General features: G+C 46.4%; 1 protein-coding gene across 1 annotated transcript in view; it reads right to left on the bottom strand.

Annotated features, from left to right (window-relative positions):
* col22a1 (collagen, type XXII, alpha 1) overlaps positions 1–16,401 on the bottom strand; it is a 63,606-nt gene extending 47,205 nt beyond the window's left edge. The window contains exons 1-11 of the mRNA XM_056297959.1: positions 16,311–16,401; positions 15,648–16,214; positions 9,904–9,984; positions 4,740–4,851; positions 2,564–2,687; positions 2,021–2,296; positions 1,720–1,800; positions 1,454–1,570; positions 1,287–1,331; positions 1,105–1,167; positions 780–818 (exon numbers count right to left, since the gene is read on the bottom strand). Of these exons, the coding sequence (XP_056153934.1) occupies positions 780–818; positions 1,105–1,167; positions 1,287–1,331; positions 1,454–1,570; positions 1,720–1,800; positions 2,021–2,296; positions 2,564–2,687; positions 4,740–4,851; positions 9,904–9,984; positions 15,648–16,214; positions 16,311–16,401 (1,596 nt within the window). The remainder of the gene's footprint in view (positions 1–779; positions 819–1,104; positions 1,168–1,286; positions 1,332–1,453; positions 1,571–1,719; positions 1,801–2,020; positions 2,297–2,563; positions 2,688–4,739; positions 4,852–9,903; positions 9,985–15,647; positions 16,215–16,310) is intronic.
* Positions 16,402–17,437: the final 1,036 nt, after the last annotated feature.

Here is a 17,437-nt window from a genome sequence, read left to right as displayed (position 1 = left end):
CAACAGAGAAAAAAAGAGATCTTACTATGAAATCAAGCGTCGCTACAAATCTAGCTGTGATTTGAGCTTTCCAGCTGTCTTGCAGCAAGACCACTCTTGATTTACTTCCTCAGCTGTGGCGACTCACGTACAAGAGCAGAGTAGCCGAACTAAGAGCTCTAAATTGATCTTGGTGGTGTAACACGAAATTCAACGTAAAGCCAAATTGTACATGCACGGTGCTGTTTTCTGTGCCCCTGTATCATTCAAGATGCTTTTTCCAAGCAGGTTCGCTCTCAATTACCAAAATAACCCGAGCAGATATGTAGAGGAACAAAATAGCTCTGGAGCCCCTGTTCCAGACCACTTGTGGCCATTTTAAGTATCCCTCTCCGGACAGTCTGTATGATACATGCTTCGGATTTTGTCTCGAGGCAATAAATTATACCGTGAGGCTCTCCACTGGCACTGCCAAGCAACACAGAGTCTGTGATTTTAACGGACTGGGTGGGCGTCCGCATGGGCCCGCATTCTGTGGCAACCTGTCCTGTAATTCAGACTATAACATAGCCATGCACATTTCCCCTACCACGCCCTAAAAGATGAGACGAGAAATGCAATACCTTTAAAAAAAGTAGTAATAACTGGAGTTCTTCTCCACCTTTAGGATTAGAGAGATTATTCATGGGTAAGGGGAGGTATTAGAAATAGGCAGGGAGACAGACGGGTGCACCGGGGGTCGAGAAGTGGAGGTCATGCATTGTCAGGAGTGCTTTCTAGCAGGTGAAAGGCTTTCTTACCTTCTCACCTCTGTCCCCTTTGACAGAGAGTACTTTGCCCTGCAAATAATTAATCGACAGGGATCAATTATTATCGAGGCGGGGAGGAAAGCAGAAAGAGGGTGAAGGAGAGGGAGGAGGAGGTGCAATTTTACGTCAGTGAAGCTATATTTAAACCAACAACTTCATTCAAAACTGAATTTACTGACAACAGCTTTTCTCATGTTGATCCTAAAATTGTGGTCACAGCAACTAAAACACAAGTTTAACTCAATCAGCCGTCTCTCTTCTTTTCAAAGTAAGGTCAGAAATGAAGTACTCATTCAAGATCATGACTGTTTCATACAGTTTCGCCTTTTTCTCCTTTGAGACCAGTCGGTCCAATGGCCCCCTGCAGGCCAGGGCCACCCTGAAAAGATAAGGCACGTAGCATGATGAAAAGGACTTTGGAAAAACAGCTCAGAATCAATAGGAAGATTGAATATTTTGCAGCACACAAAATATTACTCAAAAGGAGCGGTAGAAGACCTTTTCACCCTTAGGACCTGCAACACCAGGTGCACCGACCTCACCCTGTGGGAAACGGAGATACAGGCGTCTTTGGAAAAGCCGAGAAATGAACATTTTCCATTGATTTGTGGAGATGAGGGAGCTTTTGAGGATCAGTTAACGAGAACACGGCGTACGGGTCTTACCCTCACTCCACGGGGGCAGGAGCAGTTGGCTTCGGGCCCTCTCTTCTGCTCCACAACTGTGGGTGTTGGGGTAGGAATCTCCAGAGGAGGCTCCGCTGTCACTACTTTCTTGGGGCACTGAAACGGCACAGCGAATACAAATTGATTGTACCGAGTGGATGTACCGTTGTGATGAACAAGTGTGAAACAGTCATAATGGGAAAAAAATGTTCCTGGAATATTTCAGGCACATTGACAGGAAGGAAGAGAAGATGTGAAACACTCACCGGCCCGTTGGGTAAATCACAGCAGGTTTCCAGTTCTGCATGTTTGGAGTCGCAATAAATCACCATTCTCTGGAGGTCAAACTACACGGGCAGAGTTGCACAGAAAATGTATTCAGAAGCAGACCGACGAAACAACCGAGAGTGTTCTTGGCTTGTGAACGGCTACAACGGCGTCTCGGGCACTGAATCGGCAGCGCTCTGAAATGAATCATCATAAATGATAATGCTGACTTGGGTGAACGTATTTCCATTGCATCTCAAGTGCTATGGAGCAGTCGCTCCACGTGGGAGAAAGACTCACATCAATTGGCACGCTGTCATAGAGCCTCTTCCCGATGACCGTCTTCCCTTGGATATCGATATCCTCTCGATCTTCAATGGGCAGAGTCTGGATGTGTTTGCAGTCCAGGTACAGAGACACAGACTTGGCCTCCACACTGAGGGCTATCTTGTGCCAGCTGCGATCAAAGAGATTGTCCACTTCTGGGTTCTTGAACACAGATCTCACCGCGTCCTTGGTCAGTCCAACAGCATTGTACTCCACCGCCTTGTTCTCGCCATCCAAGCGAATAGATACCTGAGAGATCACAGGCAGTTCGTGTTGTCGTTGCCAGCAGCCAATGCATATGAGCGACGACATGTATTCATATTGTTGCCGTTTATTGTTCTTTACGAGGACACATAATATGATGAGGAATTACATGTCGAACGATTACATGCTTAGCACCCATGCATGAAAGGTAATAGTCTGTGATTTGACCTTCATTTGACCTGACCCTCTCATTGTGTCTGATGTGGATTCAGAAACAGTTGGTCTTTCATGTCAGCGTTTGGTTGCACCCACCTGTGGGATTCCATATTTGTCAAAAACTTGCCACAGGTACCAGTCTTCACGCCGGGAGGTTTTACGGAATTTGAACGTTGTGACAAAAGCGTATTCGTCTGGCAGACCTTGAGGAAACACATCCCTGTGTAAAGAAAGCACATAACATCATTCAGATGACACATCATGAATCAGCTTAAACCAGAAGATATGGCCCCTTCTGTGTGTCTCCACCATCGACATGGCCTACTTCAGTGAATCAATATCACTAAATAACTAATAGATTAATTAATAAAAAAAATTACAAAACAGTTTGAAAGGATTTAATTAGTCGTTGACTAATGGAATTTATTTATTTGTACAGCTTTAATCTGCCCATTAATTAATGAATATTAATTATTTATCAGTAAACTAGGCTGTAATTATTATGGTGGCATATTTCACGCGTGCATAAGGAATCAGACTTGGCACAATATTCAAACACGTCAGTACAAACTAATCTGAATAGGCACTGTGTCTGCCATTAAAATGTTATGCGCCGTAAAATAAAAATTCGGTTTTACAATACATCCCTGACAGAGCCAAAAATTATGTTTTACTAATGGCAAATGACTTCTGATTTGAAAATGCCTCTGTTAAATGGGAATTGGAACTAGGGCCAGACTATTCGTTACTCATCATGACACATAACAACAGTAGGCAGGCTCTGGGATGCTACCTGTGCCCCATTCCAACAGACGTATGCTACTTTCTCAGCAGGCATTTTTACTTAAAGCTGGGATAGGCAGGTTTTTTTTGTTTTTTTTTTACCATTGGGCAAAAATTCCATAACAACCTTTCAGAATATTGTACTTCATGTGGGCTGAGAGAAAACGAGACTTCTGCACCTCCAGCCTTTACAAATCCAGCCCGGGACAGCAGATTTTAGCCAATCACGGGTCACTTCAGAGACAGGGCGTTCCTATTGGCTGTTCTATAAACGCAAACGCGCCTGTACGCAATCAACTCACGTCTGCCCTGCACCGCTGGTCACGTGTAAAATGTCCCCCCTTTTTCCTCCCCAATTGTATCCGGCCAATCCCCCCCTCTCTTCTTGAGCCGTCCCGGTCGCTGCTCCACACCCCCTCTCCGCAACCAGGACAAATACCCACATCCGACTTCCCACCCGCAGACACGGCCAACTGTGTCTGTAGGGACGCCGACCACGCCGGAGTTAACACGGGGATTCGATCCAGCGATCCCCGTGTTGGTTGGCAGCGGAATAGACCGTTATGCTGCCCGGACGACCCGGGTCACTTGTTGTTGTGTAACCGGTTATTTTCTCGCCCGGTGCGGGATTCGATACGGGGTGTACTGCACCACAAGGCGACGTCACTAACCGCTCGGCTAAAGGGTCAGACCCGTTAGCTAGGGGCTAACGTGTCTTATTAGTAGTTTACAGTCGTCACCCTCCCCGGAAGCGCGCCCTCGCGCTTTGTTATTCCCGCGCTCCGAAGAGACTTCTGATGATCTGCACACTTCCGGATCCCACCGCTGCCACCAATGTAACCGGTTATTTTCTTGCCCGGTGCGGGATTCGATACGACGTGTACTGCACGTCGTTTGCTTGCTTTCGTAACTTCCGTTTCTCTTCTCGTGCGTTGACCCGCTAAACTGAACAGCCAATCAGAGTGATCGCTCTCACCGACGGGCTTCCACCGCTGATTCAACATGCCGGGCAGGCGTGATTATTTTTCGTACCCGTTTTCCGGGAACTCTGCCTTTCAGATATATGTAACAAAACAGAATATGTATTCAGTAACTTTCAGATATATGTAACAAAACAGAATATGTATTCAGTAACTTTCAGATATATGTAACAACAGAATTGTTATGCAGTAACTTTTAACAATGCAAACGGGAGCGAGATCTCTTATTAAAATACAATAAATTACACTTGTGAAACAGATGTAATTAGAGAAAACAGGCCTGTTACCCTTTATAGTTTAGGTAGATAAAGGTCTCAGTCACATTTGAGTAAAATAATCCTATTTCTATAAATGTCATAGGATCTTCTTTTAAAGATATTTTATTTTCACGGACCCCTTGCAATTACACCACGGACCACTAGGGGTCCGCGGACCCCCGGTTGAGAAACCCTGCAGTATACAACAGTATCCAATTGTGTTCGGGGGAACGTTACTGGGTGGTCACTTACTCTGTTTGTTGCACAATCGGCATAGTCCCAAGACGAACATAAGAACTCTGGCCTTCGTCGACCTTGGTCCCCAAAACGTCTCTGACGTTGAAGTAGTCCATCAGGTCAAATCCTGCAGCAATAAGGAGAAATCACCTTTTCTGTGTCACTGAGTGTATCACTATCCCACTTGTGTAAAACACACACACATACATTAAAAAAAAGTCCAATCATATGAAAGGTTGTGTAGTGTTATGGTCACGGTTCTGAGGGCTGCCAATATTTAATTAGATCAGTCCCACCACACCCTACAGCCACTATCGTTGCAGCTTTTATAAAGTTTGTCCTCATTTGTCTCACCCCTGTCATTATTGCTGATTAAATGGAAAGTGGAGGTATTCATTTTGCCTTTCAGCGTTCAGTATGCCTCCAGAAGTAACAAGTGACCAGATATGATGTCATCGTGTGTGTGCGTGTGCGCGTGTGTGTGTGTGTGTGTGTGAAATGGTCAAACCATGGCAATTTAAGAGGTTTGCAAAGGACACGCCCTTGTATAATAAACCAGCACTACGGCAACGGCCAGCGGGATCAGACGTCGAACTCGTGTTGCCAGTGTACCCATAAAATCTCGGAGAAAGTCCGCGGTTATGTTTTGTGGGGCGAACTGCGAGCGTACCGTGTCAGTATTACTCCGCCACTTTTACAGCGAGCCGAGTATCCGACGCCAGCCCTCCTACGTGTTCAATACGAGCAACACATCTGTGACCCACTCGTGTGTATTGTTTGGTCCGTGATCAGGAGACGTTAGGCCTGATGTACGCACCTCCAATGCGGTAACGTGAGAGTTGCGCTAAAACTCACTGAGCTCCGTGGAAATAGCCGGCAAACAGGTGGCAAGGCGGTCGATCTGCTCATACATCATTACAACAGAGCAGAAAATAACACCAAAAACCAGGGCCTCGTAACACGTGGAATTCCCTCGAGGATAGAGGAGCTTTAAAAAGCACTTTATCCGTCACTGAAGGCCACAACGTGTCTCTGATATGCCTACTGTGTAAGTGACCTACTGCGGCCGTGCTGTCTGGTAGAGCCTATCCTCTAGGACCAGGTGATGGAGGTGAGGCTGACTGCTTGCCCTGCCTTTCCGCAGCTGCGATACTCCTTTCTAAAACCCGTGTTTCCTCTCTCGCCGTGCAAACGCGCTCCCGTGCTGCTTCTGGGACCGTTTGCAGCCATCTTAAAGCGCAGACCTGTAATTTGGACTGGCAAGGAATAGTGTGTAATCAACCCGTAAGTTATTTTGGACGGCACAGAAAGCGACCAAAGGGGTGATCTGCGGGGAGAGCCAGATGAGTCCGCCGACTGGGAGAGGCAACGCTGCATTCTTTGATCCGCACAGATGGCAACGTCTGTGAAGTGGACGGCTGCTCCCCTCGCTTGCAGCCGCCCACTGTGGGCACAGCGCCGCAGTGACACCAGGGCTTTATTCTTTGCGTCTTTTTTTAATATATCTGAAGGGTCAGACTAAACAACACATGTTAAATACTAGCTTCTCCTAACCTACACTCTTCTTGGCTGTGAAATGATAAACATTTAGGATTAGCCTTGACATTAGTTGTATAGAATTACTGCGCATAAGAGTAGGGAACAGGCCTGCGGGGGCCACGGCGGAGAGGTTCACATGACGTCTTTTTCTACACACTAGCCCCACAAGTTGCCTTAGTTATGGGTTCCCTTCCGCTCTGTCTCTACAGGAAAATCAGTTGAATGGGGTTTTGCTCTCCACCTCCTTAAATACTAGATTTGGACACCATGATCTATGGGATCACGGATCACTTGACCAGGTCGGTCAAGGCCCGGGTTAATAACGGCTGCCATCGGTGCTGTGCCCTCATGGGGTACTGATGGAAGAAGAAGAAGAAGAAGAAGAAGAAGAAGAAGAAGAAGAAGAAGAAGAAGAAGAAGATCTATGCGATAATTTTCCCAAATGAATACCACCTTTACATTTTAAAGGAAAGGCCTGTAAGCTATACCACCGATATGGGTAAGAAGCTAGCATCAGGCTAATCTGTAAATGCTAATTATAAGTGACATTTTTCATTTGCAGCAGCTTTGCTGTGCCTGCGTGATTACTGAAAAGTTCACAAAACAAAGGTTGTGAATGTTAACTCAATTCCACATGACGTTACGTCCTAATCGCCCGAACTTGTGCTGTGACAGACTGCATTTAATGAAAAACTCGTTCATTTTCCATTATAAAGAGGCATGGCTCAAAACACTTTTATAGATGCCAGTGTTACCGCATATTGTTGAGTAGGACTTTGCAGACAAATCATATAGGTCGTTGTGTTTAACTTGCTCGCCAGGCAAAGGCAGAAGAGTGAATATGAGCAAAAAGCAAAGCTATAGTGGATGAGAAGAAGAAGAAAGCCACTTAATTCGTATCATTGTGCAGGGTACAATGAATTTGTTCTCTGCATTTACCCCATCCTATTGTATAGGAACAGGGGGCAGCTGCAGCACCCGTGGACCAACTCCGGTTCTTCTTTCTATTGCCTTGCTCAGGGGCACGGACAGGAGTATTAACCCTAGCATGCATGTCTTTATGATGGTGAGAGAAAACTGGAGCACCTGGAGGAAACCCAAGCAGACACGGGGAGGACATGCAAACTCCACACAGAAAGGACCTGGGATGGCCTGGGGTTCGAACCCAGGACCTTCTTGCTGTGAGGCAGCAGTGCTGACCACTGGACCACCGCACCGTGCCACCCGTTGCTATTGTGGGTAGCAAAGAGATGGCAGAACAAGCATGTAAAAGATCTTCACTGACAAATATTTCAACATCAGAAGCAGTAAACCCAGGTTCACGGTTCGAATCAGCCAGTGTCTTGTGTAGATAGTTGCAGTTAAAGGTCGAATGGGTCAACTCACGTCTCTCAGTCCCACATGGTTGCTGTTCAGTTCTCTTGAAAGACAAACGTAGCTTCACAAATTGTTTTAATAAAGTTGATTTCTGTCTGGGTTTTTTTTTTTCTTTGCGCAAGTGATTTTCGATATTTTCATTTAAGCTATTCGACAGACGAGGGTTTGGCAAACCCAAAGGTACGGCAACATGCTGAGACCAGGTGCTGGGAAGCCTGATGAGATGACCATCGGAAGTAACAAAGCCAACCAAGTTGCAAGATGAAACAAATAATAAACTTAAGTTAATCGCTTCCATTTTGTCGGCTAATGCAATGAGAATATTTCATTATGTAAAAATGAAAATAATTCCAGCGTAACTTGAGAACTTTGAGCACTAGCTCTAACAAGAAAACACACCCTAAAGACAAATTCATACTTCATCAGCCTCACTTCATAGCATGAATAATGAGGTTTTAAGGCTGCTTAAACAACAGGTTCCAGAGATTTATTTGTCCTTCTTTTTTTGCTTCTTAGGGGGAAAGCATGAGCATATAGTTTTCACCGGTCCTGTCTGCAGTATGAGATACTGTCCCACGCCAATGGGAAGGGATGCTGCAAAGAGTTTAAACATCAGCTTTCCAGTATAGGTATATTTCTAAATCACCCTTGATAGGCTAGCTATTGCATTCCCTAATGGTCACTTCAGCTTGTACGGACAAATTCTGAAGTGAGGTGAATGTCAGTTATTCTATAGATCACCAACTAACTCAACGGCTTAGTGTGAACCCAAAACAGGGGCCACAAAACAGGGCATTGGATCGGCTGGGGGGAGCCTGGTCTGCTGCCTCCGGTGGGCCCAGGGACCACGGCCCTGCCTGGAGCTACAGCCAAGGAGGGAACACCGAGGGCAGTCTGGCAGGACGCGGAAGCAGGGCAGGCTAAGCTAACTGCTAGCTCATGCGGACCAGCAGTTCGGACAGTCATCCTGGCTGGCGTTCGTTCCCTTGGACAGTGATTTTTTTTATATATATATATGAGTTAGTTAGTATGTACATTCTTGAAGTTCTTGTAGTTTTTGGATATGTGCTTTTTGTCTTTGTTTTGCACCCCTATGTACATGAAATTAAATGACAAACAAAGTGTTCCTGATTCCTGACAATAATCCTGGCCAACAAACAACACTTCCATTACTACTAGTCATTTAAATAGCTTGACAAGTAAACAGTCGACTTTGCTGTTGACTAGTATTCCCAACACTTCATGTCAGTTTCCACCGTGGCAAATCCTCGGAGACCCGTCGATTGTGCAGCATTGCATCGACTGCGTATGAACGTCTCCTTCCATGAAGTCCTACGGCAGCATTCAGTCGTTTCTGTGTGTCTGTTTTTTCATTTAGCGTGATGGATGTGTATAGGAGGCATATGCTGGACAGGAAGTCAGAGCCCCAGAAGACACTCAAACAACATCCTATCTATGTGGTTGAACATTACTTGGCATTTCTCAGAAGCAGCCGACACGCTGCACCTAGACGTAAATGATTAAGGACCGCTATGATGACACAATACGTAGCGCACCGGTTTAATCAGCGGCTAAGCTGCAAATTGCAGATGTGTTACTATATGGTTAGTTCAGATGATTGTACACTTTGTCTTCTATAATGTCTATGATCCTGTTTTGGCTGGCACACGTGCTCCAAACGTTTAAGAAATGCTCGCTACCTTCCCAGATAGCATCCGGATGTGGGCCACTTCAGGCACTGATGGCCTTCTTCTGGCCCTGACAAAATGGATGTGACCCTGAAGTGGCCCGTGTGTTAATTGGTGAATATGGCCCAAATGTCACAAAACAAATATGGGGCACCTTTGGCAAATATGTGGCACGTGTGGCATAGCTATGGCTTGGTTCTGGCCCAGATCTGGCAAACAGGAGCGGACCGCCCAAGTGCCATCATTCCACGCGGTATGTGGGCCAGATGAAAGTGTCAGTGTGGGACGGGTCCGGGCCACAGCAATTTTGCTATCCGGGCTCTCAGATATGTGTAAAACTGGCCCGTGGACATCAGCGAAGGACTTCCATAGGCTTGGAGAAGTAAAGCTGTTGTTTTTCTGTTCAGCGATACACCGTTCATTTCACGTTCTGGCTGGATATGCAGAATGAAACGTTCTGTGGCCGAACATCCAGATGACTGTGTTGAGAAATTCCCGTCATCCACCGGTTCTCATGCTGAGAAGTGAGCCCTGTGTTTGTGGGAGAGGGAAAAAAAGCATCAATTTGCACATACCTGGAACCTCTCCAAGACCATAACTGGTACTGCTGGACTTAAATCGATCAGGTTGCACCTTCATGTTTGGACACAGCACATCTGAGGAAAAATGACAACAGTTTCTGAATGAGACAAGCTGTGTATGGGAGGCTATTTGTGAATACATACAATCAGTGTGCACTGTTAAATGATAACTAGGGAGTGGCACTTATTTACACAGTCTAATTACATAACTTGTAAGTTACTGCCCCCCCCTTTTTTCTTCCCAATTGTACCCGGCCAATTACCCCACTCTTCCGAGCCGTCCCGGTCGCTGCTCCACCCCCTCTGCCGATCCGGGGAGGGCTGCAGGCTACCACATGCCTCCTCCCATATATGTGGAGTCGCCAGCCGCTTCTTTCCCCTGACAGTGGGGAGTTTCACCAGGGGGACGTAGCATGTGGGAGGATCACGCTATTCCCCCCAATCCCCTCCCCGAACAGGCTCCGACCACCCAGAGGAGGCGCTAGTGCAGCGACCAGGACATATACCCACATCTGGCTTCCCACCCACACACACGGCCAGTTGTGTCTGTAGGGATGCCCGGCCAAGCCGGAGGTAACACGGGGATTCGAACCCACACTCCCTGTGTTGGTAGGCAACGGAATAGACCGCTACACCACCCACACATTATAAATTACTGACTTAACCTTTAGGAAAACTAATGAAGCTATGGTTTTGTTGGTGGGTTTTATATTAAACAGTCTGACAGCTGATGAGGAGGTTGATTGATTGGAGGGCGTTGGTTGGTTTCCACACGGGCGGATCAGGTCCATGTGTGTAATCCGAGGCCATGTGTCACGGCCGGCCTGCGGACCGCCCGGGGACCTGCAGATGGATCCAGCGGAGTCGAGGGGAACATCCATACGCCCAAGAGCTAACGGGTTTAGATTTCCACACACACATATTTCAGAAGCCTGGCCTGCCCATGCTAGACCAGTGGTGACAGTAAGAAAGGATGACCTATCTGTATACGTTTACTTTAACAGTCTGTTCGTGCCAAGGCGGCGTGTTTACCTCTTCACAACATGAACAGGAATAATGTTTTACTCCAATACCAGTAAGCATCGGCTTGAAATGATGAATGGCTTATGAATATAATTCACTTTCATTGGGTTAGCATGTAAAAGCTGTATAACCTCCTGTGCATCCTGCCAGAACAACAGCAAACCGGGATCCTCTCGTCATTATAAACTTGGCCCACTGACGGCGATCGTCTTCTAATTCACAATCACATGCCTTTGGGTACAAGTGGGAACTTTTAGCTGCAGTTGATAATATCATAAAAATTGCCAGACAGCCAAAATGCCCAGGCATACAATATGACCCATGTGTGGAAACCTATAATTTACTCAGATCACAAAATAGTCAAGAGACAGAGGGTTTTTAACCGTTGCAGGATTTGTTGACGTGCCGGGTTTTTTGGGTTTTTTTGTCCCCCCAGCAAAGCGGTGCATGCACATCACTGAGCCCCTTTGGACCGGTGCTGTTCATGGCTGTGTATTTCCATGTTCTGTTCACCTCAGAAGCGGCCCTGTCTGCATTTCAGACGTATTCCCTGACGACATTTGTGTAAACTGGGTTGAAGGGTGTCTTTCCCTCCTCTGTTTGCACAAGTAGCCTATTAAAGTATTTTCAGATCCCTGAAGAGAAACGGTCTGGATTGTTTATGAGGCCAGTGAGTGTACCACAGCTTACAGTAGGGCAGACTGAAAGCAGCGTTGGTACGAGCAGCGCCGGGTCTTGGCCTTCTGAGCAGCAGAGCTACTTCCTGTGCTCGAGGCCCTGGAGATGCAAATTAGGGATCTGCCTCAAAGAAAAAATGGACGCAATGTAAAGCACGGCCTTTGCCACTGAATATCTCAAGACATATCGGAAAACTCAATCACACCCACAACAATGAAACGTTTCTTTATGCAAACGACCGGGATTTCACTCCTACCTAAAACGACCACGGGCGGTCAAAATGACCGCCGGTTTTTAAACTCTATAACTCTGTCGAGATACACCCCCAATTGAGATATTAACGCGTTGCATGTGTTAGTATGTCTGTTAAGAAGCGACTGACACCAAAATTAACATTTTAACAACTTTAACACTATTTTTCAAACAATTTAAAATGTCCGCTGTCCAACGCCTGTAAATACTGCAGCGCCTCGTGTCTGTAGCCAGACATGTTGGAAATGTGAACTACTAATAAGACACGTTAGCCCCTAGCTAACGGGTCTGACCCTTTAGCCGAGCGGTTGGTGATGTCGCCTTGTGGTGCAGTACACCCCGTATCGAATCCGGCACCGGGCAACAAAATAACCGGTTACAGAAATAACCAAAAATCTAGTTTAGAATATTTCTCTGCACTGGAGAACACTAGTGTGTTTCTAGGGCAGAGCAATGAACTTCGCGAAGGAAACGATGCGACCAACACACGTCATAAATAGTGACATGGCGCACAAGTTATGAGCCGTCTTTCTGACCGCTCATGGTCATTTTAGCTAGATCTTTATCATATATTTTGTGCAATTCATCTAAAACTCATTTTCATGCAAATATATGCAATTTTAGGAGCATTTGGGGAGCGGCACGTCTGTGGCCCCCCCCCCCCACACACACACACACACACACACACAAAATTATTAAACTTTGAAAATCCAAAACTATCAAAATGGCGGCCTTCGTCGTTCTAGTGCTAATTATTGCTTTTATGATATGATATGATATGATGTGATATGATATGATATGATATGATATGATATGATATGATATGATATGATATGACATGATATGATATGATATGACATGATATGATATGATATGATATGATATGATATGACATGATATGACATGATATGATATGATATGATATGACATGATATGATATGATATGATATGACATGACATGATATGATATGATATGATATGACATGACATGATATGATATGATATGATATGATATGATATGACATGACATGACATGATATGATATGATATGATATGATATGATATGACATGACATGACATGACATGACATGACATGATATGATATGATATGATATGACAGGATATGACATGATATGATATGATATGATATGATATGACATGATATGATATGATATGATATGACATGACATGATATGATATGATATGATATGACATGACATGACATGATATGATATGATATGATATGATATGATATGACATGATATGATATGATATGACATGATATGACATGATATGACATGACATGACATGATATGATATGATATGATATGATATGACATGATATGATATGATATGACATGATATGACATGATATGACATGATATGATATGATATATGATATGATATGACATGACATGACATGACATGACATGATATGATATGATATGATATGATATGACATGATATGACATGATATGATATGACATGACATGACATGACATGATATGATATGATATGATATGATATGATATGACATGATATGATATGATATGATATGATATGATATGATATGATACACTGTGAGAGCATTGTTACAAAATGCTTTGTCTCTCATGTGCTGTTTCACTGGCAAAACTGAGTCATGTAAGGTCAAGCGTGTCGTGCTCTGACCTGATTTCAGACCCACGAGCTTTGTGCTGCTCAGTCATCAAAGGGGCAATCGATTTTTTCAAAAGACATAGATTAAAATGTTAAAAAGATACCGTAGACCTTGAACTGACTGTACCATAGGACGGCCTTGAAACATTAGAGCTATAATTTTGTGAGCAAAAATAGCTTGCATCGTCGCTCCACGCAGCAGTTGTGCTGACCACTGATATACTTAGAGACCCACTCTGGTGATCTGACAGATTAGAGAATGAAAACATTGGAAAACCATTAACCTCTTCCCTTCGGCGTAAATTCAACCCGCGGAAAGCTGCACATGAATAGGCTTCCTATACAATATGTGTCAATATGCCTCACTAGAACGACCAAGGCTGTCAATTTGACGGTTTCGGATTTTCACAGTTTAATAACTTTGTTGGGGGGGGGGGCACAGACCTGCCGCCCCTGAATGTCCTAAAATTGCATACATTTGCATTAAAATGGGTTTTAGATCAATTGCACACACACACAAAAAAAACATTTATGGTAAGATCTACCCAAAACGACCATGAGCGGTCAAAATGACTGCGCGTAATTTGCGCGTCATCGTACGCATCATGTCACTATGACGCGTGTTGGTCGCATCATTTCCTTCGTGAAGTTCATTGCTGTGCCCTAGAGACACACTAGCGCCCTCTAGTGCGGAGAAACAGTCTAACCTCGATTTGAGATGATGTCCAACATGTCTGGTTACAGACGCCGCTACAGACGCACCACGACTACCACCGAGGCGCTGCAGTGTTTACAGGCGTTGGACAGCGGCCATTTTAAACTCTTTTGAGAAATAGTATTAAAGTTGTTAAAATGTCAATTTTGGTGTCAGTGGTTTCCTAACAGACATACTAACATGTGTAACGCATCAATATCTCAAGTGGGTATTCATCTTGACAGAATTACAGAGTTTAAAAACCGGCGGTCATTTTGACCGCCCGTGGTCGTTTTAGGTAGGAGTGAAATCCCGGTCGTTCTCGCGTTAACACTAGGCCTGACAGCAGATCGTGTTCTTCATCGACCCTTTCGTGGGAAGACCGGGGTCTATGGCAGTGTCAGAGAGCAGGGTCAAAGGTCGAGGGCTTTAAAATGGATCGGTTTGGAACGGAGTGGATCAGCATCACAGCACCAAAACGCGGCCCTTAAACGAGGGTGAAGCCTCTTCCAGGGCTTCACCGCCGTGTCGGGCTCGGCACCGAAGCCAGATGACAGTGAGTTAAGAGTTTGTCGATGCTCATCTCTGAGCCGAAGCGTGTAATCATGTCATTTCCAGCGCTTTATTTACTGTCTGTGGCCGAGGCTTCCTCTTCTCCCCTGCCCGCCTAAATTTAGCTCGGAATCCAAACACTGCAGTGCCAAGCATCCATTTTCTCTATGAAAACACACACACACACACATACAGAAATGCAAGGGCACACATGTAGCGTGTATACACACATGCTCACGCGTAGTCATACGTACGCACACATGTACACATGCATGTGCACACACTCGCACGCTGAACAAACACACACCGTAGGGACGCGCTTTCCAATCTATCTACACAACTACTGCAGAAGAGAAACGCCTTTGTTACAAGTCTGACTTGGCCTACTTGTTTGTAATCACTAAAGAAATCTGTGTGTGTGTGTGTGTATGTTTGACACCGTGTGTGCTGAAAGGCTCTCTCGGTGCGCTCTGGAAAAACCATCGAGGTCAGAATAACGCCGGCTTTCCAGCGTTACACACCTCCGCACCACGGCAGCAGTCACAAGGGCAGTCCGACCACAGAAATGTCCCGGCTTAGTAAACTTGTCATTTACATCCATTTCCAGCATCCCCCCACCTTACACTATTCATACTCTGACAGCAGCACCGGGGGGAAGGGAAGGGAAGAGCAGGCCGAGTGAAAAAACAAGCCGTGTGATGGAGTACCACCGCTCCGGGGTGGGGTGTGGTGGTTGGGGTCTTTGTGTGGTTTGTGGTTAAAGGGTAAAACGAGACCCTACGTGAAAGGAAATGTATCGCTGCTCGGAGTGAGGGCAGCTGTACCACTTCAAAAAAGGCCGCATTAATGTGCGGACAAGCGGGCCTCGTCGGCGACTTACTCTCGCACAGCCTCCGCCTCAGCCGGCCCCTGATCTTGTCGATGGCGTTGAAGTCGGTCACGTGGAAGACGTGGGCGTTCTTCGGCTCGGCGGCGATCTCCTCCAGCTCCACTTTGAGAGCCTCCCCGATGCCCACCGCAAACATCCGGATGCCCGCTCTGGCGGCCTCCCTGGAAGGCTCCAGAACGTAATCCTGGCTCCTGCCGTCGGTCAGCAGAATGGCCACCTTCTGGACGCCCCTGGCTTTGGGCCTGGCCCCGTTCCTCTCGGTGAAGATGTTTTCGGTCGTGTAGCTGATGGCGTCCCCCGTCATCGTATTTCCCCCCAGGTAGCGAATGTTGCGAGCGGCTCGCTTCACGTCCTCCAGGGTCCGGTGCCTCCCCAGGTTGAACTCGGTGGTGGGGCGGTCACTATAGCGCACCACGGCCACGCGCGTCGTCTCGGGCCCCACGTCGAAAGACTCCACCAGGTTGGCCACCCACTGCCTAATCTTCTCGAAGTTCTCCTTCCCCACGCTGGAGGAGGTGTCCAGGATAAACGCCAGGTCGTAGTGGACGTTTTTACACCCTGTTTTAAGAGAACAGCATCAGCGTGTTTCACTCGAACAGAAACTGTACTTGTCACCGGTTCTGTTATCATGTGTTCGTGGTGTCGAGGCCTTACCTGCCCTCTGGGCACCCACTCTCTCGCCCGACAGCGTCAAGGCCAGGATGACCAAGACCAGGGAGATCCTGAATCCCAGTCGTAATTTCATCTCAGCCTCGGTTTGGGTTCTTTTATTTAGGTTACAACCAACATCAAGTTCGCCAATCTGCGAGGGCACGAGTTCACAGGTCAGCAACTTAGAAGTAAACACTGTTATTTGCCCCCCTTTCTCCCAAATTGTACTTGGCCAATTACCCCACTCTTCCGAGCCATCCCCATTGCTGCTCCACCCCATCTGCCGACCCGGGGAGGGCTGCAGACTACCACATGCCTCCTCCCATACATGTGGAGTCGCCAGCTGCTTCTTGTCACCTGACAGTGAGGAGTTTCACCAGGGGGACGTAGCGCGTGGGAGGATCACGCTACCCCCCCCCCATCCTACAGTGCAGGAAGCACGAAATATGTGGATTTTCTACCGAGTCCGCACCTGCTGCTGGTCTTTATCAGCGAGGGACAGATGTCAGTCTGATTTAACACACCGTCATCTTGTCTGGGCCAGCCAGCAGTTCTTTGTGTCACCCAGTTCAGCAGCTGTCCCAGTTGTGTGGCATCGACAGAAATATTGCACATAAACACGCAACTATTTTCTGCACGTCTCTCGGTATTGTACGCCGGTGGTCTCTATGCCAGGACTCACGTGTCACTGACCCCAGACATAACAAGCTCATCCTCATCATGACTGGAAGTGTGCCTCTTCGCCGGGACCAAAGTCTCCACTTTGCGCTCAGGTTGGTTTTGCAGCTGTATAATCTGCCGTTGGGACGTCCTAACCGCACCTCGCAAACGTGTTATGCTCTACGAAATGTCCCCGAATTGACATTTTGATCACAGTCTGCAGGGAGGGGCGGCGCTCAAGAGGGGAATGCGCTCATGTTGCTATTCAAAGGAACTGTATTGTGTTAGCCTTAACACGTGGCCCGCTGACTTTCCTGTAATTTGCCGGTCTGGTACTGCAGCCAGTAAATATATTTCTTTCTGTGCCGATTTTTTTTTCCTTTGGGGGGGGGGGGGTCTGATTCATTCAAGTGCCTTTGCTGTATCAAAATATGGCAAACTTCATAAAGGAGTTTGTGGTTACTTTGTTA

This window comes from Lampris incognitus, chromosome 18 (genome assembly GCF_029633865.1).
Source record: "Lampris incognitus isolate fLamInc1 chromosome 18, fLamInc1.hap2, whole genome shotgun sequence".
In the NCBI taxonomy this organism is placed as follows: domain Eukaryota; kingdom Metazoa; phylum Chordata; class Actinopteri; order Lampriformes; family Lampridae; genus Lampris; species Lampris incognitus.
This window is presented reverse-complemented; position numbering and strand designations above follow the sequence as displayed.